General features: G+C 43.5%; 1 protein-coding gene across 1 annotated transcript in view; it reads right to left on the bottom strand.

Annotated features, from left to right (window-relative positions):
* si:dkeyp-113d7.10 (putative lysozyme-like protein) overlaps positions 1-22592 on the bottom strand; it is a 38072-nt gene extending 15480 nt beyond the window's left edge. Inside the window, exons 1-2 of the mRNA XM_067570707.1 lie at positions 22544-22592; positions 16603-17259 (exon numbers count right to left, since the gene is read on the bottom strand). Coding sequence (XP_067426808.1) covers positions 16603-17259; positions 22544-22592 — 706 coding nt within the window. The remainder of the gene's footprint in view (positions 1-16602; positions 17260-22543) is intronic.
* Positions 22593-25158: the final 2566 nt, after the last annotated feature.

The raw sequence follows: 25158 nt of genomic DNA, 5'->3' as shown, positions 1-25158 counted from the left end.
ATAATCATCAAACACATCACAGCTCTTCATCTCACCAACAATTCACCTCATCCTCCAACACCCAAACACACACAGAGTCACCAGGTTCAGACGGAAGAAGTTACATCTACTGCAGTAAAAGTACATAAGTATTATGAGCTTGATGTAGTTAAAGTACTGCAGTAAAAGTACATAAGTATTATGAGCTTGATGTAGTTAAAGTACTGCAGTAAAAGTACATAAGTATTATGAGCTTGATGTAGTTAAAGTATTGCAGTAAAAGTACATAAGTATTATGAGCTTGATGTAGTTAAAGTATTGCAGTAAAAGTACATAAGTATTATGAGCTTGATGTAGTTAAAGTATTGCAGTAAAAGTACATAAGTATTATGAGCTTGATGTAGTTAAAGTATTGCAGTAAAAGTAGTGGTTTGGTCCCTCTGACTGATATATTATTATATATGACATCATTAGATTATTAATAGTGAAGCATCAGTGTTAGAGCAGCATGTTACTGTTGTAGCTGCTGGAGGTGGAGCTAGTTTACACTACTTTATATACAGTTAGCTAGTTTAGTCCAGTGGTTCCCAACCTAGGGGTCGGGCCCCTCCAAAGGGTCAGCAGATAAATCTGAGGGGTGGTGAGATGATTAATGGGAGAGGAAAGAAGAAAAAACAAAGTTCTGATACACAAATCTGTTTTCAGTTTTTGGACTTTTTCTCTAATCTTTGATTTTTGCTGAAATATTGGATCATTTGAACATTTATTGAAATGAAAGCATGTGAGAAGTTTAGAGGGAAAAATCACTATTTGGTGGAGCTGTTAACAACTCATAGACATGTGAAATGTGACCCCGACTACACACTGCTTTTTGTAAGACGTCAAAAGCCAAAAAGGTTGGAAACCACTGGTTTCATCTTTAACAATGTGTTGTATTCTAAAAGCTTGTTATATTATCCATTGTGTCAAATCTTCATCTGAAAAGTAACTAAAGCTGTCAAATAAATGTAGTGGAGTAGAAAGTAGAATATTTCCCTCTGAAATGTAGAAAGTAGCATCACATGGAAATACTCAAGTAAAGTACAAGTACCTCAAAACTGTACTTAAGTACAGTACTTGAGTAAATGTACTTAGTTACTTTCCACCACTGAAGACCAGGACCACATGATGCAGGATGGAGAACCTGTCAGAGTTCAGACTGGACTGATCCATCAGATGATGTGGACTACACCTGAGTCTTTTGGGGCACAAGTCACCTGGACGGACCAGTTTCAGGTATCTGATCGTCCTCCAGAACTTTCTCTGCTCAGCTGCCAAACTCCTGTCAGTCACACCACACCTACCTGTCATCATACACTTCAATTAAAACCCTCCACAACTACAACTGAGAGTCCTCAGGAGGGCAGAGTGCAACATCTGACTTAACGAGGTCTGTCAGACAAAGCTGCAGCTCTGAGAGGTTTACTGCTGCTGCAACGAGGCCACAAAGATCCTGAATGAGAACATGTTTCATTTGGAAAATAATAAAAATGTTGTTGACGTACAGAACAATGTGGTTTTTATTCACAGACTAACAAACTGGATGCTTCAGCTGCCAGTTTATGAGCTTCACTTAAACCTGCATTCACTGATGTTTAGTTTCCATCAGAAACACGTAGTGAACAAAACTCTGACGTACCATCAGATTTAAGTTGATATGTTGAACTTGTTAGCAAACAATTGCTTATTTCTACATCCAACAGTTATGGAGCAACATTATTATTCATGTGGAGTCGTGTTTCTGTCCACCTGGTGAATGTAAGTCCAATATTCACTCTCTTTTAGCTGTTTTTGCTCTTTTTTAAAGCAAAAATGCCAAAAAATTCTCGGTTTCGAGGTTCTTTAATGTGAATATTTGACATACTATGTGAAAATAAACACAGCAAGACATTTGAATGCATCACTTTGAGCTGTGGGAAATGACAAACAGACATTTTAAACTATTTTATGACGTTGCAGCTCTTAAGTTTACTATCCTTCAAAAATTCCATGTTTAGGTTTAATTTACACATTTTTTGTTGAGTGACTTTGGATTAAAAACTATTTCTATGATATTATTTACACAATTTCACAGATTTGTGAACATAAGCAGTCATGAAACCACAAACCTGCATTAACTTGTGTTTCTGGTGACTTGAATCAGATATTTTGACAACAACATCGCTGCTCATCACTACATTAATCAGCATTTCCAAACTCACACAAAGCAACAACAAACGAAAGCAGGAAACAGAAACTCCAGCATCACAACTAATTACACTTCTCATGAGAAGCAATAAACTGACGGGAATTCCCCGACGTGAAGGGGGAAAAAAAAAACGATTTACTGCCTGGCAGTCACTACTTAGGGCACAAAAAACGCCCCATCACATGTTCCTTAAAATAAACTAATAAAACTTCCTCCAGATATAAATAAGAAACGAGCTGAGAAACATGCAAACAGCCGGTCAGACTCCTGCTGCATATGAACACATGTTCACATGTATGTCCAGATGGTCATGTGACCATATGGCGTGTGGGGCATCAGTCGGGAGGAGTCAGGGAGCCATTGACATCATACAAAAAGAAAAGGTTCAACTGTTTGGTGCTTCTCAACATTAATTATTTACACTCAGTCTTGGCCTACAGCTTCTCCTCAGACTGCTGAGCCACATTCACTCTGAGGGCGGCGGCTTGAAGATGGACATCACCAAGTCTGGACCTGAACTTTGATTTATTGAAGTTCATGGTGGAGAATAGTTTCACTCAGAGATATGTGCTTTCCAAAACAGCACATGGTCGGCTTGAAGACTGTGGAAAGCTCTGGGAAGGACGGGGGGATAATTCTCTCAGAAATGGTCCAAGCATGTCTGCTTTTCATTTGCTGCTCTCGACTTGGCTTCCAGCTCAGAACTGCGCTGCAGGTCAACGAGCTCCGTTTGTAGCACACTGGGGGCGTTTTACACATCGGAGGAGAAGGGGGGGGTCTGCACAAATTTGGAAAGTGGCACCGTGTGTCTTAAAGTCTGCAAAACCGCTGGTCAAATTCCTGCTGTAGCTTTTCAATGGCATCGACATATTTCTCACCGCTGAATGCTGTGCCCTCCTCCACAACACACATGCATGCTGGGAAACTGCAGGGTTTTTTTCTCAGAGCTGGGCGAGCTTTCCATAACCTCAGATTTGTGCATATGACATTTTCAAAAAGCTGCAGTGACGAGCTGAAGGTCTTTACTTCTGTTCTCTACTTAAAAAACCCCTCTTCAACACATTTCCCCTGCGGAGCCACCGTACCTCTGTGAAGAGCAGAACAGCAGCACATGCTGAGTCAATTTCCTCCAAAGAGGCACAGAGCTGGCGGCGCTGTAAGCTCCTGGATCTTCTGTAATTGATGCATTTCATGACAACAGACATCACACTGTCAAACTTCAAGCACTTGCTGCAAAGTGTCTGCTGCTGAATAACTCAGAGACAATCTGGACCTTCATCCTCCAGTTTTCTTTGAACAAGCGCTGCCGGTGCGTTTCTCCTCCCTGTCAATGGCGATTATTCCTACGAGCGACTTCCATGACAGACCAGCGAACTGTGATGTGGCTTCGCATCGGGTTCACACTAACAGGATGTTGTCCATCAAAGCGTTCTTTCCTGAGACCTGCGTATTTTTTTAATTATTTGCAACGGAAGCGCCGCATATTTACACTCTGCTGCAACCGCCAGCAGCGTGACGAGGCGCCAAGCGTCTATTCTGCGGCGAGTGTTTTCACGTTTTTTTCTGGTCGCCAAGAGTTGAAAAATGTTCAACTTTGGGAAAAAGCGTTTGTCACTTTTCACCCAGCCGTCCAATCACAGTGGAGGAGGGGCGGGATAAATACCACAAAGACCAACAATCACATCCTTCATGTAAAAGAGCTGAAAAACAACAACAACAACAACAACGGGCGTTACCCGGGTTACTGGGCTCCGTCCAGCTTTGATGTTTCCTCATGAACCCACTTAATGCGTGTGCATAGCGAGCATGTAATGCGTGTGCGTGGCGGTGTGTAATGTGTGTGTAATGCGTGTGCGTAGCGGTGTGTAATGCGTGTGCGTAGCGAGTGTGTAATGCGTGTGCGTAGCGAGTGTGTAATGCGTGTGCGTGGCGGTGTTTAATGCGTGTGCGTAGCAAGTGTGTAATGCGTGTGCGTAGTGAGTGTGTAATGCGTGTGCGTAACGAGTGTGTAATGCGTGTGCATACTGAGTGTGTAATGCGTGTGCGTAGCGAGTGTGTAATGCGTGTGCGTAGCAAGTGTGTAATGCGTGTGCGTAGCGAGTGTGTAATGCGTGTGCGTAACGAGTGTGTAATGCGTGTGCATACTGAGTGTGTAATGCGTGTGCGTAGCGAGTGTGTAATGCGTGTGCGTAACGAGTGTGTAATGCGTGTGCGTAACGAGTGTGTAATGCGTGTGCATACTGAGTGTGTAATGCGTGTGCGTAACGAGTGTGTAATGTGTGTGTGTAGCGAGTGTGTAATGCGTGTGCGTAACGAGTGTGTAATGCGTGTGTGTAACGAGTGTGTAATGCGTGTGTGTAACGAGTGTGTAATGCGTGTGCGTAGCGAGTGTGTAATACATGTGCGTAACGAGTGTGTAATGCGTGTGCGTAGTGAGTGTGTAATGCGTGTGCGTAGTGAGTGTGTAATGCGTGTGCGTAGTGAGTGTGTAATGCGTGTGCGTAGCGAGTGTGTAATGTGTGTGCATACCGAGTGTGTAATGCGTGTGCGTAGCGAGTGTGTAATGCGTGTGCATACCGAGTGTGTAATGCGTGTGCGTAGCGAGTGTGTAATGCGTGTGCGTACCGAGTGTGTAATGCGTGTGCGTAGCGGTGTGTAATGCGTGTGCGTAGTGAGTGTGTAATGCGTGTGCATACCGAGTGTGTAATGCGTGTGCGTAGTGAGTGTGTAACGAGTGTGTGATGCGTGTGCGTAGTGAGTGTGTAATGCGTGTGCGTACCGAGTGTGTAATGCGTGTGTGTAGCGAGTGTGTAATGCGTGTGTGTAGCGAGTGTGTAATGCGTGTGCGTACCGAGTGTGTAATGCGTGTGTGTAGCGAGTGTGTAATGCGTGTGCGTACCGAGTGTGTAATGCGTGTGCATACCAAGTGTGTAATGCGTGTGCGTAGCGAGTGTGTAATGCGTGTACGTAGTGAGTGTGTAATGCGTGTGCATACCGAGTGTGTAATGCGTGTGCGTAGTGAGTGTGTAATGCGTGTACGTAGTGAGTGTGTAATGCGTGCGCGTAGTGAGTGTGTAATGCGTGCGCGTAGTGAGTGTGTAATGCGTGTGCATACCGAGTGTGTAATGCGTGTGCATAGCGAGTGTGTAATGCGTGTGCATACCGAGTGTGTAATGCGTGTGCGTAGTGAGTGTGTAATGCGTGTGCATACCGAGTGTGTAATGCGTGCGCGTAGTGAGTGTGTAATGCGTGTGCATACCGAGTGTGTAATGCGTGCGCGTAGTGAGTGTGTAATGCGTGTGCATACCGAGTGTGTAATGCGTGTGCGTAGCGAGTGTGTAATGCGTGTGCATACTGAGTGTGTAATGCGTGTGCATAGCGAGTGTGTAATGCGTGTGCGTAGTGAGTGTGTAATGCGTGTGCATACCGAGTGTGTAATGCGTGCGCGTAGTGAGTGTGTAATGCGTGTGCATACCGAGTGTGTAATGCGTGTGCATAGCGAGTGTGTAATGCATGTGCGTAGTGAGTGTGTAATGCGTGTGCATACCGAGTGTGTAATGCGTGTGCGTACCGAGTGTGTAATGCGTGCGCGTAGTGAGTGTGTAATGCGTGCGCGTAGTGAGTGTGTAATGCGTGTGCATACTGAGTGTGTAATGCGTGTGCATAGCGAGTGTGTAATGCATGTGCGTAGTGAGTGTGTAATGCGTGTGCGTAGTGAGTGTGTAATGCGTGTGCATACCGAGTGTGTAATGCGTGTGCGTAGCGAGTGTGTAATGCGTGTGCGTAGCGAGTTTGTAATGCGTGTGCATACCGAGTGTGTAATGCGTGTGCGTACCGAGTGTGTAATGCGTGTGCGTAGTGAATGTGTAATGCGTGTGCATACCGAGTGTGTAATGCGTGTGCGTACCGAGTGTGTAATGCGTGTGCGTAGCGAGTTTGTAATGCGTGTGCATACCGAGTGTGTAATGCGTGTGCGTACCGAGTGTGTAATGCGTGTGCATACCGAGTGTGTAATGCGTGTGCGTAGCGAGTTTGTAATGCGTGTGCATACCGAGTGTGTAATGCGTGTGCGTAGTGAATGTGTAATGCGTGTGCATAGCGAGTGTGTAATGCGTGTGCGTAGCGAGTGTGTAATGCGTGTGCATACCGAGTGTGTAATGCGTGTGCGTAGCGAGTTTGTAATGCGTGTGCGTAGCGAGTGTGTAATGCGTGTGCATACTGAGTGTGTAATGCGTGTGCGTAGCGAGTGTGTAATGCGTGTGCATACCGAGTGTGTAATGCGTGTGCATACCGAGTGTGTAATGCGTGTGCGTAGCGAGTTTGTAATGCGTGTACGTAGCGAGTGTGTAATGCGTGTGCATACCGAGTGTGTAATGCGTGTGCATACCGAGTGTGTAATGCGTGTGCATACCGAGTGTGTAATGCGTGTGCATACCGAGTGTGTAATGCGTGTGCATACCGAGTGTGTAATGCGTGTGCATACCGAGTGTGTAATGCGTGTGCATACCGAGTGTGTAATGCGTGTGCGTAGCGAGTTTGTAATGCGTGTGCGTAGCGAGTGTGTAATGCGTGTGCATACCGAGTGGGTAATGCGTGTGCATACCGAGTGTGTAATGCGTGTGCGTAGCGAGTGTGTAATGCGTGTGCATACCGAGTGGGTAATGCGTGTGCATACCGAGTGTGTAATGCGTGTGCGTAGCGAGTGTGTAATGCGTGTGCATACCGAGTGTGTAATGCGTGTGCGTAGCGAGTGTGTAATGCGTGTGCATACCGAGTGTGTAATGCGTGTGCATACCGAGTGTGTAATGCGTGTGCATACCGAGTGTGTAATGCGTGTGCGTAGCGAGTGTGTAATGCGTGTGCATACCGAGTGGGTAATGCGTGTGCATACCGAGTGTGTAATGCGTGTGCGTAGCGAGTGTGTAATGCGTGTGCGTACCGAGTGTGTAATGCGTGTGCATACCGAGTGTGTAATGCGTGTGCATACCGAGTGTGTAATGCGTGTGCATACCGAGTGTGTAATGCGTGTGCATACCGAGTGTGTAATGCGTGTGCATACCGAGTGTGTAATGCGTGTGCATACCGAGTGTGTAATGCGTGTGCATACCGAGTGTGTAATGCGTGTGCGTAGCGAGTGTGTAATGCGTGTGCATACCGAGTGTGTAATGCGTGTGCATACCAAGTGTGTAATGCGTGTGCGTAGCGAGTGTGTAATGCGTGTGCGTAGTGAGTGTGTAATGCGTGTGCGTAGTGAGTGTGTAATGCGTGTGCGTAGTGAGTGTGTAATGCCTGTGCGTAGTGAGTGTGTAATGCGTGCGCGTAGTGAGTGTGTAATGCGTGTGCGTAGTGAGTGTGTAATGCGTGTGCGTAGTGAGTGTGTAATGCCTGTGCGTAGTGAGTGTGTAGTGCGTGTGCATACCGAGTGTGTAATGCGTGTGCGTACCGAGTGGGTAATGCGTGTGCGTAGCGAGTTTGTAATGCGTGTGCATATCGAGTGTGTAATGCGTGTGCGTACCGAGTGTGTAATGCGTGTGCGTAGTGAATGTGTAATGCGTGTGCATACCGAGTGTGTAATGCGTGTGCGTACCGAGTGTGTAATGCGTGTGCATACCGAGTGTGTAATGCGTGTGCATACCGAGTGTGTAATGCGTGTGCGTACCGAGTGTGTAATGTGTGTGCGTAGCGAGTTTGTAATGCGTGTGCATACCGAGTGTGTAATGCGTGTGCGTAGTGAATGTGTAATGCGTGTGCATAGCGAGTGTGTAATGCGTGTGCGTACCGAGTGTGTAATGCGTGTGCATACCGAGTGTGTAATGCGTGTGCGTAGCGGTGTGTAATGCGTGTGCGTACCGAGTGTGTAATGCGTGTGCATACTGAGTGTGTAATGCGTGTGCGTAGGGAGTGTGTAATGCGTGTGCATACCGAGTGTGTAATGCGTGTGCATACCGAGTGTGTAATGCGTGTGCGTAGCGAGTTTGTAATGCGTGTACGTAGCGAGTGTGTAATGCGTGTGCATACCGAGTGTGTAATGCGTGTGCATACCGAGTGTGTAATGCGTGTGCATACCGAGTGTGTAATGCGTGTGCGTAGCGAGTTTGTAATGCGTGTGCATACCGAGTGTGTAATGCGTGTGCATACCGAGTGTGTAATGCGTGTGCGTAGTGAGTGTGTAATGCGTGTGCATACCGAGTGTGTAATGCGTGTGCGTAGCGAGTGTGTAATGCGTGTGCGTAGCGAGTGTGTAATGCGTGTGCGTAGTGAGTGTGTAATGCGTGTGCGTAGCGAGTGTGTAATGCGTGTGCGTAGTGAGTGTGTAATGCGTGTGCATAGCGAGTGTGTAATGCGTGTGCGTGGCGGGTTTAATGCGTGTGCGTAGCGAGTGTGTAATGCGTGTGCATAGCGAGTGTGTAATGCGTGTGCGTAGCGAGTGTGTAATGCGTGTGCGTACCGAGTGTGTAATGCGTGTGCGTACCGAGTGTGTAATGCGTCTGCGTACCGAGTGTGTAATGCGTGTGCATACCGAGTGTGTAATGCGTGTGCGTAACGAGTGTGTAATGCGTGTGCGTACCGAGTGTGTAATGCGTGTGCGTACCGAGTGTGTAATGCGTGTGCGTAACGAGTGTGTAATGCGTGTGCGTAACGAGTGTGTAATGCGTGTGCATACTGTGTGTGTAATGCGTGTGCGTAGCGAGTGTGTAATGCATGTGCGTAACGAGTGTGTAATGCGTGTGCATACTGAGTGTGTAATGCGTGTGCGTAGCGAGTGTGTAATGCGTGTGCGTAACGAGTGTGTAATGCGTGTGCATACTGAGTGTGTAATGCGTGTGCGTAGCGAGTGTGTAATGCGTGTGCGTAACGAGTGTGTAATGCGTGTGCGTAACAAGTGTGTAATGCGTGTGCGTAGCGAGTGTGTAATGCGTGTGCGTAACGAGTGTGTAATGCGTGTGTGTAACGAGTGTGTAATGCGTGTGCGTAGCGAGTGTGTAATACATGTGCGTAACGAGTGTGTAATGCGTGTGTGTAACGAGTGTGTAATGCGTGTGCGTAGCGAGTTTGTAATGCGTGTGCATACCGAGTGTGTAATGCGTGTGCGTAGTGAATGTGTAATGCGTGTGCATAGCGAGTGTGTAATGCGTGTGCGTACCGAGTGTGTAATGCGTGTGCATACCGAGTGTGTAATGCGTGTGCATACCGAGTGTGTAATGCGTGTGCGTAGCGAGTTTGTAATGCGTGTGCGTAGCGAGTGTGTAATGCGTGTGCATACTGAGTGTGTAATGCGTGTGCGTAGCGAGTGTGTAATGCGTGTGCATACCGAGTGTGTAATGCGTGTGCATACCGAGTGTGTAATGCGTGTGCGTAGCGAGTTTGTAATGCGTGTACGTAGCGAGTGTGTAATGCGTGTGCATACCGAGTGTGTAATGCGTGTGCATACCGAGTGTGTAATGCGTGTGCGTAGCGAGTGTGTAATGCGTGTGCATACCGAGTGTGTAATGCGTGTGCATACCGAGTGGGTAATGCGTGTGCGTAGCGAGTGTGTAATGCGTGTGCGTAGCGAGTTTGTAATGCGTGTGCGTAGCGAGTGTGTAATGCGTGTGCATACCGAGTGTGTAATGCGTGTGCATACCGAGTGTGTAATGCGTGTGCGTAGCGAGTGTGTAATGCGTGTGCGTACCGAGTGTGTAATGCGTGTGCATACCGAGTGTGTAATGCGTGTGCATACCGAGTGTGTAATGCGTGTGCGTAGTGAGTGTGTAATGCGTGTGCATACCGAGTGTGTAATGCGTGTGCGTAGCGAGTGTGTAATGCGTGTGCGTAGCGAGTGTGTAATGCGTGTGCGTAGTGAGTGTGTAATGCGTGTGCATACCGAGTGTGTAATGCGTGTGCGTAGTGAGTGTGTAATGCGTGTGCATAGCGAGTGTGTAATGCGTGTGCGTAGTGAGTGTGTAATGCGTGTGCATAGCGAGTGTGTAATGCGTGTGCGTAGTGAGTGTGTAATGCGTGTGCGTAGTGAGTGTGTAATGCGTGTGCGTAGTGAGTGTGTAATGCGTGTGCGTAGCGAGTGTGTAATGCGTGTGCGTAGTGAGTGTGTGCGTAGCGAGTGTTTGCGTAGCGAGTGTGTAATGAGTGTGTGATGCGTGTGCGTAGTGAGTGTGTGCGTAGCGAGTGCGTAATGCGTGTGCATAGCGAGTGTGTAATGCGTGTGCATACCGAGTGTGTAATGCGTGTGCGTACCGAGTGTGTAATGAGTGTGTGATGCGTGTGCGTAGTGAGTGTGTGCGTAGCGAGTGTGTAATGAGTGCGTAATGCGTGTGCATAGCGAGTGTGTAATGCGTGTGCGTACCGAGTGTGTAATGCGTGTGCGTAGTGAGTGTGTAATGCGTGTGCGTACCGAGTGTGTAATGCGTGTGCGTACCGAGTGTGTAATGCGTGTGCGTAGCGGTGTGTAATGCGTGTGCATACCGAGTGTGTAATGCGTGTGCATACCGAGTGTGTAATGCGTGTGCGTAGCGAGTGTGTAATGCGTGTGCGTACCGAGTGTGTAATGCGTGTGCGTAGCGAGTGTGTAATGCGTGTGCGTACCGAGTGTGTAATGCGTGTGCGTACCGAGTGTGTAATGCGTGTGCGTAGCGAGTGTGTAATGCGTGTGCATACCGAGTGTGTAATGCGTGTGCATACCGAGTGTGTAATGCGTGTGCGTACCGAGTGTGTAATGCGTGTGCGTACCGAGTGTGTAATGCGTGTGCGTACCGAGTGTGTAATGCGTGTGCGTACCGAGTGTGTAATGCGTGTGCGTAGTGAGTGTGTAATGCGTGTGCATACCGAGTGTGTAATGCGTGTGCGTAGTGAGTGTGTAATGCTTGTGCGTACCGAGTGTGTAATGCGTGTGCGTACCGAGTGTGTAATGCGTGTGCGTACCGAGTGTGTAATGCGTGTGCGTACCGAGTGTGTAATGCGTGTGCGTACCGAGTGTGTAATGCGTGTGCGTAGTGAGTGTGTAATGCGTGTGCATACCGAGTGTGTAATGCGTGTGCGTAGTGAGTGTGTAATGCGTGTGCATACCGAGTGTGTAATGCGTGTGCATACCGAGTGTGTAATGCGTGTGCGTACCGAGTGTGTAATGCGTGTGCGTACCGAGTGTGTAATGCGTGTGCGTACCGAGTGTGTAATGCGTGTGCGTAGTGAGTGTGTAATGCGTGTGTGTAGCGAGTGTGTAATGCGTGTGCATAGCGAGTGTGTAATGCGTGTGCGTAGCGAGTGTGTAATGCTTGTGCGTAGTGAGTGTGTAATGCGTGTGCATACCGAGTGTGTAATGCGTGTGCGTAGTGAGTGTGTAATGCGTGTGCGTAGCGAGTGTGTAATGCGTGTGTGTAGCGAGTGTGTGCGTAGCGAGTGTGTGCGTAGCGAGTGCGTAACGAGTGTGTGCGTAGCGAGTGTGTAATGAGTGTGTAATGCGTGTGCGTAGCGAGTGTGTAGTTGAGCGAGGGTGAGGGTGTTAGCTCTGAAGTTAGCAACAGTGGGTTAGCCTAACCAGACCAGGCTCACTTAAGGTGGACTGACCTTTAAGGTGGACCAGCTGTTCTCATTTTAGTGTGAATCTCTGCTGCTGATTGGACAAAACAAGAAATGTGAAGACGATTTTTTTAAGTATAATCTGAGATTTTAATAAACAAATCAATGACTGGATTCACCTTGAAAATGATCTGAATATTAATGGATAATGAAAATATTCATAGTTGCTGCTTTAGTCGACAAAAACTGATCAGTTAACTGTCACATAAGACAAATAAAAGCTGAAAATGATATAAAATATCAGAAAATAGTTTAAACTGAAGAAACATCTTTAAACGTTTAATATCACATAAGACAAAGAAAAGGAGAAACTGTGAGTAGGATTGAAAATGTAATGAAGTGATTGATTACTGATTGATTCTTTCAGCTTCAGAGTGGAGGTGATTAATCTACAAGCTGCTGAAACTAAACCCCAGCAGAGACGAGGAGGAGGAGGAGGAGGAGGAGGAGGAGGAGGAGGAGGAGGTCAGTTTATGTTCCGATCCTTAAATCGTCAGATGCACAGAGAGTTCATAAAAAAACCATAAAAACGCCAGAGAAACTCTTATCCGAATCTAAACACTGTTCTTCTTAAACGCGGGGAAGAGATTAAACATGAGCAGCATAAATCTCCACAGGCTCTTCTTCTTCTTCTTCTCCTCTCAGACTCTCCGTGATCGCCGCAGTTTCAGGCTGATATAAATCTGAGCGGCGGACAGTTTAGGAGCGTTCAGACCGCAGGCAGCTGGACGCTTATAAATCACCTCCGTCCTCCTCCGCAGACACAACACACCTGCTGCTGTTCGCCTGAAATAACCAAAAAACACATCGGACTCCTTCGAACCATCTCTAAACATTTTTACAGCTGCGACGATTTATCAAATCAGCAGAACGTTAACGTGTTATCAATTGATCGTTTCAGTCACTTTTTAAGAAGAAATATTCACATCCTGCAGCGTCTCTAACGTCATCTATGATATATGCAGAAATATGAAGACGTCTCCTTCCACATTTTACAGACTAACGTTTATCTTCAGTATGGATTCATCTGTGGATTATCTATCTATTGATTATCTTCTCTATTAATTATCAAAATAGCTGCTGATTCATTTTCTCTCCATCAACTAATCGATGAATCGTTTTTTTATCAGATGAGTCGGTAATAAAGCTTCATGTCCGTCCTGCTGCTGCAGATCATCTTTTCCTCTTCACCTCCTCTTCATCCTTTGTGTCTCTCCGCAGCGAGTCGACGTCGGCGTGAAAGCGTAGCCTACTTTAGATAGCGAGAGGCCCCACAAAGCGCCGCGACCTTTGACCTCAGCGTGTCGGGAGCCGCGGCCTCATTACCTCGCTGAGTGTCACTGACACGACCCGACTGTGTTGTTGTGAGCGAGAATAAAAAAATCCAGCTCAGATCAGGACTCACAGAGAGAGTCGGACGTGATTCGCCATCGCCGCCGTGATGTCACTATCTGTCCTGGTCGTGGCGTGTCACGGCGGCGGTGGCCTGGTTTTTCGGGGAGGGAGGGGAGGTGGAGAGAGAGAGAGAGAGAGAGAGAGGGAGGGCGAGAGAGAGAGAGAGAGAGAGGAGGAAGATTTGCGTGTCAGCTGTGTGCATGCAGATGTGTGCATGCATGCGAGAGAGTGCAGCAGCAGCAGCGGCGTCCTCGCATCAGCTCGCCGACGGGTTTTCTTTCTCACGTGTCGGTGCATGTGGAGACGTGTGTGTGTGTGTGTGTGTGTGTGTGCGTGTGCAGCTGAAACACACCCAAACAAACAGCCAGTCTGAATGTGTCTGCTGGTTTCCGACGCTCCCAGTTGATGGATTAGTTTCATCCGGATCAGCTTTGTCACCTTCAGGCCGCCAGAACTCTAAATACCAACATCTACACTTTCTATAAAGATGCTAGAAGATGTCCATCAAACAATCAATCATCAATAATCTGATCATCAGTTCATTGTTTTATCAAGAAAACATTTTCTGTTTCTTCTCTTTTAAATCAGTAAACTGAATCATTACTGATGTTTCATCTTTAAAACATCAAAACAAGTGAAAACTGTCTTTAAACTGATTCTTTTATCCAAAAAAAACACTAAAATATTCCAACATAAGAGATAAAAACATGCAGCAAACATCAGAAGCTGTTCAATCTTATGAATCGATTCTCAACGTTGTTGCAGCTTTTTCCTTCTTTTTTAAATAAAACAAAATAAAAACAACCTGAGAAAATATGAATCAATAAGAATAATAATTGTTTTTATCAATAAGATATAAAATAGTGAAAATTGATGATTACAGTTCAAAGTTGTCTGATAATCTTCAGTTTATTGGTTTAAAACTCTGATTAATGATTATTTTCATTATTGATTCATCGTTTTGTTTATTAAAATAATAAAAAATGCAAAACGTGACGACTTCAAATGTCTCGTTACTGATTAAAATCCAAAGATTTTCAGTTTAAACGCATTTATGACCAAAAAAAGCAGCAAATCTTCACAATAAAGAAGCTGAAACGAGTCATTGATTATTTTATCTCCTGATCGACTGATGAACTGGTTTCACTTCAGTATGTTTGTGTTTTATCTGCTTTTACTTGTTAAAAAAACACAATTTAAATAAATGTGAAAACAATAAAACAATAACAATAAAAGCAGATCATGTGTGAATGAGCCGCTGAGTGTCGGACTGAAGACACTAAAACTCAAAGAGGACCAGTTCCTCTGACTGAAAGACGAGTGAAAGACGTCCTTTGAGTGTTTGGGCAGCGACGTCTTTATGACAAGCGTCCGCCATGTTGGAGCTGCGTGTGTTTACAGCAGGGATCCTGAATGGGAAGCCATATTGTCGCACGTCTGCATGGGGGCTGACAAATATACGAGCCGTTGGACTGATGAGCTCGTAAAAATACCAGCCGAGTTGTATTTCAGCACATGTGGACGAGAGGAACATCTTCACCGTTTCACTAACATTCACAGCTTTAAAAGTGATGATGAATGTGATCAGCATTAATTCATTATATATTAATATAATAATCAATCCTTTTGTTCATAAACTGTTTTCATTTCAATCAAAAGATTCATTGAAATGAAAACACAAAAAGATTCTGTTTAGAAAAAGCATCAAATCTTCACATTAACAGGCCGAAAACTGAATATTTGCTATTTTTTCTTAAAAATTCTAACTTGAAAGGTTTAATTGATTATTATATGTCGTTCTCTGCTGCAGCTCTGATTAGATTTGTTGTTGATGAAGAAATAAAAATCAATAAATTGTTATTTCCATCTTCTTGTTTGGTTGTCAGAACGTTTCTACAGAATCAAAGACAAACGTTCAGATTAGTTTTGATCGTTTCTAATTTTATTGATGATTTATGTTCAGTTATTATTGAACTTTTCTGCTTTTTGATTCATTTAAAAAAAGGATTTTGTAGAAAAACATTTATTTATTTAATCAAAGTTACTGTGAATGAAAAACCAGCTTTTATTATCAGCAGCGTTTGGTGTTTGGAGGGAAACAGACTGTTTTAGATGTTTTTATGAGGAGAAAGTTACTGGACTGACGACGCTGTGGACGGTTTCGGTGTTGAGCTGGAAGATGAACCTTCACACCAGCGATCGCTGAAGTTTTCCAGCAGATAATTCCTGATTTCATTTGAACTCTCTCACATTTTGTCTGTATTTTATTTATCTGGACAACCAGCAGCTGTGTTGAGACAATATTTTGGTACCAAACTGCGGCTGCTGACGGGCACCAGCGTGAAAACATTCCCATCGATGCCCAGCTGTGACGCCGCGCATGTGAATCCATCTCGTGACCTTTGTGCCCTTTGCTTTCCCTTCATTTGATACCCTGTTAAAGAGAAGAGACTCCCTCCGACCTGATGACCTGAACCAGCTCTGATGTGGACTCCTGGAGGCCTCTCTGGGCCCCTGCTAGTTGAACCGAGGGGAGAATTTGTGCGCCTCTCTTGGTGATAAATCTGACTTGACCCCCCGTGAAATCAATGAAATACACTTTAGTGAATATCTAAATATTCAGCGGCCGTGCTACATCTTTGTCCTCTCCCTTTTTTCGCGCCTCGGGGCCTTTTCTCCTCCAATGAAAACAGTGATTCAACCTCGCTGAGGTCCGTCTCCGTGTCCCTCCACCATCCTGTCAACCACGAGGTTGCTTTCCCTCCCCTGTCTCCTGCAGTCTGTTGCCTCTTTGTCCTGGTGCCCCCCCCCCCACCACTCACCACCTCAGTAACCACCTCCGCCCCTCCATTCCTGAGGAGGACATGTCAAGGAAGGCTGTAAATCTTATTTTATGATCTACAAGCTTCTGGAATTGAGGCCTTGTTGGGTTTTTTTGAACTTTGCAGTGTCTTTCTCTTCTACCTGTGTTGCTCAACCAGCCTCTTCTCCTCATAAACCTGTTCTGTCAAAGGCTTCAGCGTAAACACATCTGACACCCACACATGGTATTTATGTAAAAATAGGCCTGTCTGCTCAGTCCTGATTCCTCTCTACAATCTCCAATTCAACCCCAATTAAAAGTTGTCCTGACCCACTTCAGGCTCTGCTCCTGCCTGCATGTTGCAGTTTTTTCTCTCTGGTATCTTCAGACTGAAGCTTCTTTGTGCTGCTGAACATGTCAGAGAAGCTCATGAATCTTGGTTTTATCACCTGCAGGCCTCACTTTCTCTGCTGCTCAGTTTACTCATAAACCCTTAAAACGGCAGAGTTACGCAACCCAGCGTTAGCGTGCTGTTAGAGGCTGAGACAGAGGGAGGAGTGCCCCGGACAACTGCTTGTTTGCGTGCCTTTGCGTGAATGTGAGTGTGTGTTGTATAACGGGTGCCTACCCACGACTCGTCCTCGCTGCTCCAGGCGGCGTGTGTCGGTAGGTACGCCGGGCTCGATGCCCTGCCCTCCGGGGGCGTGTAGCTGGAGCTGTTGCTGCTGCTCGGGCTTTGTCCTGCCGCTGTCCGCCCTCTCGCCAGCCTTGTTTTTACCGGGCGCAGCGGACCCTCCGCCGTCCGCGGCGCCGCCTCGGCCCCGGTTCTCCCGTGACTGCAGCTGGAGCCTGAGCCGGTGGATCTCTTGCTCCTTCACGGCCGTCTCCAGCAGCAGGGCGTTCAGGCTGGAGCCCACCGACTTGCTTATTTCCTGAACGGCGAGCTGCACTACTTGCTCCAGCACGGACTCCAGCTGGCCCTGGAAAAACGAAATGTACACGGCCCCGTTCATGTTTTCTGCTCTCTCATTCTTCTGTGCCCGAGCCCCCAGCCCACCCCCCTGCCCTGCCTCCCCGACGCTAAACTGGGTAAAAATCGGCCCCGGGTCGCTGGCTGCTCCGGCGGCGGTCGGGCTCGGCTCCTCCGGCTGCTGCTGCTCTCTCTGCCTCGGCGCACCGCGCGTGTTCAGCCCCTTCGGAGGCGGCCGGAAAGACGCGAGTAGAGGCGCAGCAGCATTTTCCCGCCCACATGTCTTGTCCCGCGCGCGTCGTGCACGCTCGCGCCCTTGCAGTCAGCCACGCCATTTTGGCTTCAGAAAATAACATCAGTCAGGACGGAGTGAGAACCGTGTTATTACTCCAAAATACCTTAAAAATTACACACTGTGGCCGCACATTACTGCGATAACTGCAGTTCTGCTAAACCAGCGGACCTCAGACTAACAACTGTACTGTATATTATATGGAAAATAACACCAGTCATTACACAACCTGACAGCCAGTAACACTTCAAATAAACTGCTGGGTTTTAGCCTCCATTGTTTGCTTGTTTTTGTCTCTCTGTCCTTTTTGACTTATGACAGAAAAACTTTAATTTACAATCACATTTTTACTGATTTTTTCCCCTTTAAGCTCCAAATAAATGATTCATTGTTTGGTTGATAGACAGTTAGATAGATAGATAGATAGACAGATAGATAGATAGACAGACAGATAGATAGATAGATAGATAGATAGATAGATAGATAGATAGATAGATAGAGCAGTCATTCTGAAATCTTTGATCTGTATTTTAATTGTTGGTAGTTAATCTTTTTGATTTATTAATTAATCTTTTGGTCAATAAAATATCAGAAAATAGTGAAAAATGTCCATCACAGTGTCCTTAAGCTCAATCTTGTTATGTCTGAAACTTAAAGATATTCAATACTTTCACAAAACAGAGAAGCGAGTGAGAGCTTTAAAAATCAACAAAAAAATTAAAATATTATCAACTCCACTAATGGATTGATCCACTAATTGTTTCAGCTCTATCATTACCACGTTATGAAGGATTATAAACTGTAACTATTAGCATGAATAAATCATTTAATGCTTTATAGATCAGTGATAAGCAGTTAATCAGAATATGTTTTGCATTGTCTACCAGCATGAAACTTACTTTATCTTTGTGTTTGTCTCTGATGTTATAGAAGAACGTCTGGACTGGAATCTGTTTATTTTATTAACATTTACAGCTACAGACGTGACGCGTCGCTGTGATGACACATTAGAAACTGAGAAACCCAACAACAAACCATCAAGTCTGCATGTAATTGACAAATCCTCCTGTGTGATTTGTTGTGATCTGAATAATTCAAAGCACTCAGAGTTGTTCAGATGTTACAGAGCCGGCGGTCTGTGTCACAGACGTTTGCATTGTAAATGAGACAGTCTGTGTCTTTTCTCCTGTTTCTCCTGTTAGTCCTGCAAAGTACAAACACACACAGTAAATGACTCTTATGTAACATCTGAAACTAGAACAAAAACCATCCTCAGCTCCACTTATTTAGATTTAGATCAAGTCTCAGTTTCCTCAAGGTTTTTAATGAACGATAAAGACAAACTAGCATAATATTTATTATATAAATCCTTAAATTCATATCTATTAGCAGTATAACTAAATGGTATATGTCTGCAGGGTTTTCCAAACACTCATCACCGTCTGAATTTCTTTTCCGACCATATCAGGAAACTCAGGAGACTAATTACAGCATTCAAGAACTACAACTCCCATGAGGCATCATCAGTGCATCTGTTGCTTATGCAAGGTTTCTGCAGGTTCATTGAGTTAAATTTAAGACCTTTTTAATACCACATAATGCAATTTAATACCCGTTATTGACGATATCACACTATAAACTATAAACATACACTCAGCGAGCACTTTATTAGGAACACCTGTGTTGTCTTATGCCATCCAACACAACAACTCTAATACTCTAAAACTCTACTTTTACAAAACTTATAACTACTATTTTGGTCACCCCATTAACATACATGAGGGGGACAAAATATTAGGAACACTAGTATTAGGAAATATTAGGAATTTTGGCGCTTCCAAATTATTAGGGGCCAAGTTTGATATATAAGAGATTTCAGAAAAAATCATTGTAATTATGACTTGAATGTTGACATGAAGGCTGTTTACATTTCAGAAATACTGTAACTGCAATATGACATCAATGCAGCCTAATTGGATATGTTATTATCAAATGCTAACAAAGTAGGTGACATTGGTGAGCTAACGTGAGCTCACGATCATGTCTGCTGAGGTTGATTTTGCAGCATTTTGAGAAGTTAAAGGTTTCAGTGGCTGCTATGTTTGTTATTCTTCTTTACAGCTCTGAGTCGCAAAATATTACAGACATTCAAGGGAAACTTTCTGAAGTATTTTAGATGTCCATCACCTGATACTCCAGTATTCCAGGATGAAGCCTTGTTGCAGCCTGGTCCAATATTCACTCTCTTTTAGTTCTGTTTTTACTCTCCACCAACTCCTGAGGGAAATATCTGGCTCTTTAGCTGCTAAATGCTCCACTATGTTCACCAGCTAGTCTACAGCTAACTGTGTCTGTTTGGTGCTGAGCAGGTAGTGTACAGTGACTTTTTACAGCTTTTTATCTCTGAAAACGACGCTATGAGACGCTGAGAGTGAACCAGAACAGTAAAGTTGCAGCCGGACAGATAAACAATGAGCTGAAACTCACTATAAAGCTCCGTAAAGCCGAGAGGAGCTGCAGAGTCTCTGATAATTCTCTGTAGGTTCATCACTACGAGCCACAACCAACACATTACAAACTGACATTTATATATTATTATTATAAAAAATATAAACGGATGAAAAATTAAAGGAAAAACCTGAATAAATGAGTAGATAAACATAATGAATGCAGATGCTTCCACACAGCTGCACTGCATGGAATAATTATAAAAACACTGAGCAGGTCCAGTTGATTCTGATTTGTATCAAGATGTGAAAAGGAAAATATCTAAGTGACTGTTGATTGTTGGGGCGGATGGCAGCTCAGCTGTGTTTCAATAAGAACAGCGACTAAAGTGACATCTGTATTTAGATCTTTGGGAAAGACGTCAGTAAACAGGGTCAGAAATTGTGGTCGACAGCACACATTTGATGACGGTGATGCTCGTGCATTAGTGCGATATGTAAGGAAAGATAGAGGAGCAACTCTTCCTCAGGTGACTGTGTCAGCAAGAACAGTCTGTCGACAATTACACAGAGAGGGATATTATAGTAGGCTGCAGCACATAAACCCCTCATTACAGAGATGAATGCACATTTGAGAGTTCAGTGGAGCAAAAAACCACAGACGCTGGTCTACAGAGACGTGGAAATACTGTCACCATATTCTTGACAAGTGGACGACTGCATGTGTAACGTTCACCAAGAGGTGGTCCAGGTCTGAGTGCTGGACCCCTACAGTGAGAGGGTCTGGGGGCTCGGTTATGCTGGCATGGTTTGGGTCCACTTGTCTCCTTAGAGGTGAAGGGTCACTGCTAATCAATACAAAGTAGTTGTGAGTGATCAGCTTTATCGTGTGATGAAACATGTCTATCCTGATGGGAGTGGTCTCTTCTAGGATGGTTTGATGAGTATTAAATGATGTGAATCATATGTTATGACCTTCACAGTCACCAGATCTCAACCCAGCTGACGTGTTAGACAGCGTTCTCCACCACCATCATCACAACACCACATGAGGAAGATCTTTATGAAGAATGAAGTTCATCCCTCCACTAGAGTTCAATCAATCTGTAGAATCAATCATAAGGAGCATTGAATCTATTCTGGCAGCACGTGGCGGTCCTACACCTCACTACGACACTTTATGTTGGTTTTTCTTTGATTTATTACCCGTCTATAAGTGTATTAGCATAATGACATTAGCCTGCAGGCCTGCAGCAGGATCATAGCTGGATCAACCTGTTAGGGCGTAGGAGTTTGCCGTTGGGCCCAAACTGACACCTCAAAAATGTGTCTGTTGCATCCAGTTCCCGTTAAATCCGGTGCAACCAGTAATCCTATGCTGCCATAATACTGCATTTGTCTTTAGATTGAGGTAGTTTCATTAAACACAACTTTATCAAGAATATGTCTTGAGTGAACACTAAACATTTAAAATAAAAGCTCTTAAAACTAGACTGTGACACAAAGTTCTTCTTTAAAACAAGACCTGCTTTAGCTCATGTTGTTCTTTACATGGTGCAAATTCCCTTCAAGTAATCACATTATAGAAAACCAGCTGACATGCAGTGAACCAGCAGTTTTTTGGACATCAGTGAGCTCGGGGCCCATTATGCCCAGTTGCTAATCCATCTTAGAGCAGGATGTACAGCACCAGTCAAAGGTTCGGACACACTGTCACGTTCCCTGGAATGAGAGAAAGTGTCCAAACTTTTGACTGGTGCTGTATATAACATATGATAAAATCATGAGGTATCAAATGTTCATGCTGCTGTTATTGTGGGTAAAAATATCACAGTAAACTGTTTAATCAAGATAACTGACAACGTTTCCTGAAATCCTACTATTGCTGTTAAAATATATGTAAATAAATGTAAATTTACTGTTGTTTTTCTTTAATCCACTGAAACAAAACACAAAACTATTCAGATTATTTACTGCAGTAAAAATACCAATAGAGTAACGTAAAAATACTCCATTACAAGTAAAAGTCCTGCATGAAAAATCCTACTACAGTAAAAGTACATAAGTATTATGAGCTTGATGTAGTTAAAGTATTGCAGTAAAAGTACATAAGTATTATGAGCTTGATGTAGTTAAAGTATTGCAGTAAAAGTAGTGGTTTGGTCCCTCTGACTGATATATTATTATATATGACATCATTAGATTATTAATAGTGAAGCATCAGTGTTAGAGCAGCATGTTACTGTTGTAGCTGCTGGAGGTGGAGCTAGTTTACACTACTTTATATACAGTTAGCTAGTTTAGTCCAGTGGTTCCCAACCTAGGGGTCGGGCCCCTCCAAAGGGTCAGCAGATAAATCTGAGGGGTGGTGAGATGATTAATGGGAGAGGAAAGAAGAAAAAACAAAGTTCTGATACACAAATCTGTTTCCAGTTTTTGGACTTTTTCTCTAATCTTTGATTTTTGCTGAAATATTGGATCATTTGAACATTTATTGAAATGAAAGCATGTGAGAAGTTTAGAGGGAAAAATCACTATTTGGTGGAGCTGTTAACAACTCATAGACATGTGAAATGTGACCCCGACTACACACTGCTTTTTGTAAGACGTCAAAAGACAAAAAGGTTGGAAACCACTGGTTTCATATTTAACAATGTGTTGTATTTTAAAAGCTTGTTATATTATCCATTGTGTCAAATCTTCATCTGAAAAGTAACTAAAGCTGTCAAATAAATGTAGTGGAGTAGAAAGTACAATATCTGAAATGTAGAAAGTAGCATCACATGGAAATACTCAAGTAAAGTACAAATACCTCAAAATGACACATAAGTACAGTATTTGAGTGAATGTACTTGGTTACCCTCCAGCTCTGGTGATGTCTGTGTTTGGGGAGTAAAATCCTGACTCATCGTGCCTTTAATTCAGCATTACATCACTGAAAACATCACAGCGTGTCAGCAGCGGGGAGGAGGGGGCGCAGCTCTGCTTTGTGTCCGCAGAGCAGCGGCCCTCCCCGGCTCTCATTGAGCGCATGCCGCAGCAGAGGGACACTCCCCCTAAAAAAATGTGCGCGTTTCCTCCGGGTACTACGGTAATGGGAAAAACCCCGAACCCGCAACGTCAGAGGGGGGCGGAGTCAGCGGCGTGGTCGATCATCTCCGTCCTTTGTTGTGACGAGCTGAAGGAAGCCGAGCAGCACCTGGTCGGGCCACACGCCCCCCTCCCCGCCTCCTCTGGTCCCTCTATAGCCGCCTGTGTGGAGCCCGCAGGCGGCCTGGAGCTCCAGCAGCCGCCCGCTGACTGGCTGGATGTCTGGCGGTTGTTTTTTTTTTTTTAAGTTTCCGTTTGCAGGCCTGTGGTGTGAATGTAACATGTGAATGCGACGCTGTTATGTCACCAGTCTCTGTTTACAGTACATGCCCATGCACAGACTGAATAGTGGGGAAGTGGTTTTGATCGTTTCCTCCTTGTTTCTTGTAGCTTGCACGCATCAGTGATTTCATCAGTAGGAGATAAACACACAGTCAAATCCGTCTTCATCATCACTTCTACTACACAGTTACCCCTTAACATGAACAAAAGATCCCTTACTTTACAGAATTTGATGCTTCAATTTGACCTTTGTGAGTTTATACAGAACTGACCCTTCAAATATAACAAATAAACTGTTTAAATCCATAAAATCATGACTGTGAGCAGATTGAAAGAATCAGACAACAAGGATCGAATTTAGTTTCATTACCTCTTAAGGTGAGTATATGTCCTGGATGAAAAGGCCTTTTAAGGATTAAAATAAAGCGATTTTGTAGCCTGATGGTTATATAACAGTGTACATATTTGTGTTTTTGGTGTGTTATGAGATCAAACACATACTGGTATAGTACTGGTACTGATATGTATGGAAGCCTTTTTCTGCCAGCAACCAAACCCACACACTGGTAGGATGAACCTGAGTTCACTTTAAGGCCTTTAAGTCAACATTTAAGGTATAATGAAGGTTTTTTTTAAGCCAACAGTTGTAGAGCTAGATCAATAAATTGACCAAGATCATTTATATACAGTATAGATAAAGGTTACGTCCCAGTCAGTACATATGTTGGTCATAGTTCCTTATCAAAAATGTTTGTTTATATTATGTGTTCATGGAAAAACATCACTATCATCAGATTTTTCAGACTCTCTTATATCAGGATCAAAAAACGAGCCAAAATTCTGACTTTTCAAGTCAAAATGAGTATCTGACATTTCCCATAATGCACTTGAATTGTGTCTTTTATGAGGTAAACAGCCTCGTCTTTCAAACTCCACAACTCCAGTTTGTAACGCAAACAACCCTGATGACATCACTATGACATCATCAGGGTTATTTCCTCTCACAGACATTTTAAACTGTTTGCACTAAACAGCTTTATGTGTAAAATAAGTGGCGTGAGCCTTTTCTAATGATCAAAACTTGACACTAAACACCACAAAACATGATTTTTTGGTTAAAAAAGAGAGAAATACATCAAAATAATGACTCATGAAATCAAAATTATGATAAACCAGTACAAATTATGAGACAATAAATCAAAATGATCAATCATTAATTCAAAATTGTGTTTTTAGTCCAGATTATGAGATAATTATTTTGACTTTATGAATATAACTTTGAGTTATTAAGTTTTGAATCCAAAATGAGACCGAAAGTTGATTAAAAATGATGGCATTCTGTGTGAGTACAAATTACAAGATCAGTCAGAATGACAACTTATAAAGAAGAAATTATGACATTATTATGACAAATTCAGAAAATGAGTCAAAATTATGATTTACAGAGTCAGAAATATGATGTTTTAAGTCCAAATCTTGAGTCAAGATGATAAATTATTAAGTCACCATCACAATTTTATAAATCCAAGTTCTGAGATAAGTCAAAATTAAAATGATTATTTTAATATTATAATATTTTGAGTCCAAATGGAGACAAAATGTCAAAATTATGTGTAAAAGATAAAAAAATGATGGCAAAATTATGAGATAAATCCAGATTATTACATTTTGTGTCCAAATTGAAAAAATTAGTATTTTAAATTAGCATGTTGTAAATCAAATTGTGAGATAATATCTCTTAAAGTCAAAATTATGGCATTTTGAGAGAAAAAGTAAAAATGATGACCAAAAACTTTAAACGATGCGATTTTGAGTTTAATTTATAACCTTATAAGATAAAATTTATGATGTTTTGAGTCCAAATTATGACATAAATAAAAATTCTGACTTTAAGTTAAATTATAAGTAAAAAAAAATATGATAAAGCCATAATTATAATTTTACTATAATTCCAACTTTAAAAGTAATGCTTTTTATTAAAATGTTATAATTTTAACTTTTAAAAAATATTTCATCCATTTTTTTTGAACTTGGCTTAAATGGGCTTCCGTATAAATGTCAGTTAGATTTCGCTGTTAACCAGAGTTTTTCGTGATTTCAGTT

The sequence above is a fragment of the Thunnus thynnus genome, chromosome 17 (assembly GCF_963924715.1).
Source record: "Thunnus thynnus chromosome 17, fThuThy2.1, whole genome shotgun sequence".
NCBI classification, from domain to species: Eukaryota; Metazoa; Chordata; class Actinopteri; order Scombriformes; family Scombridae; genus Thunnus; species Thunnus thynnus.
Note: the sequence above shows the minus strand (reverse complement) of the source record. Positions and strands in the feature narration are given on the sequence as shown.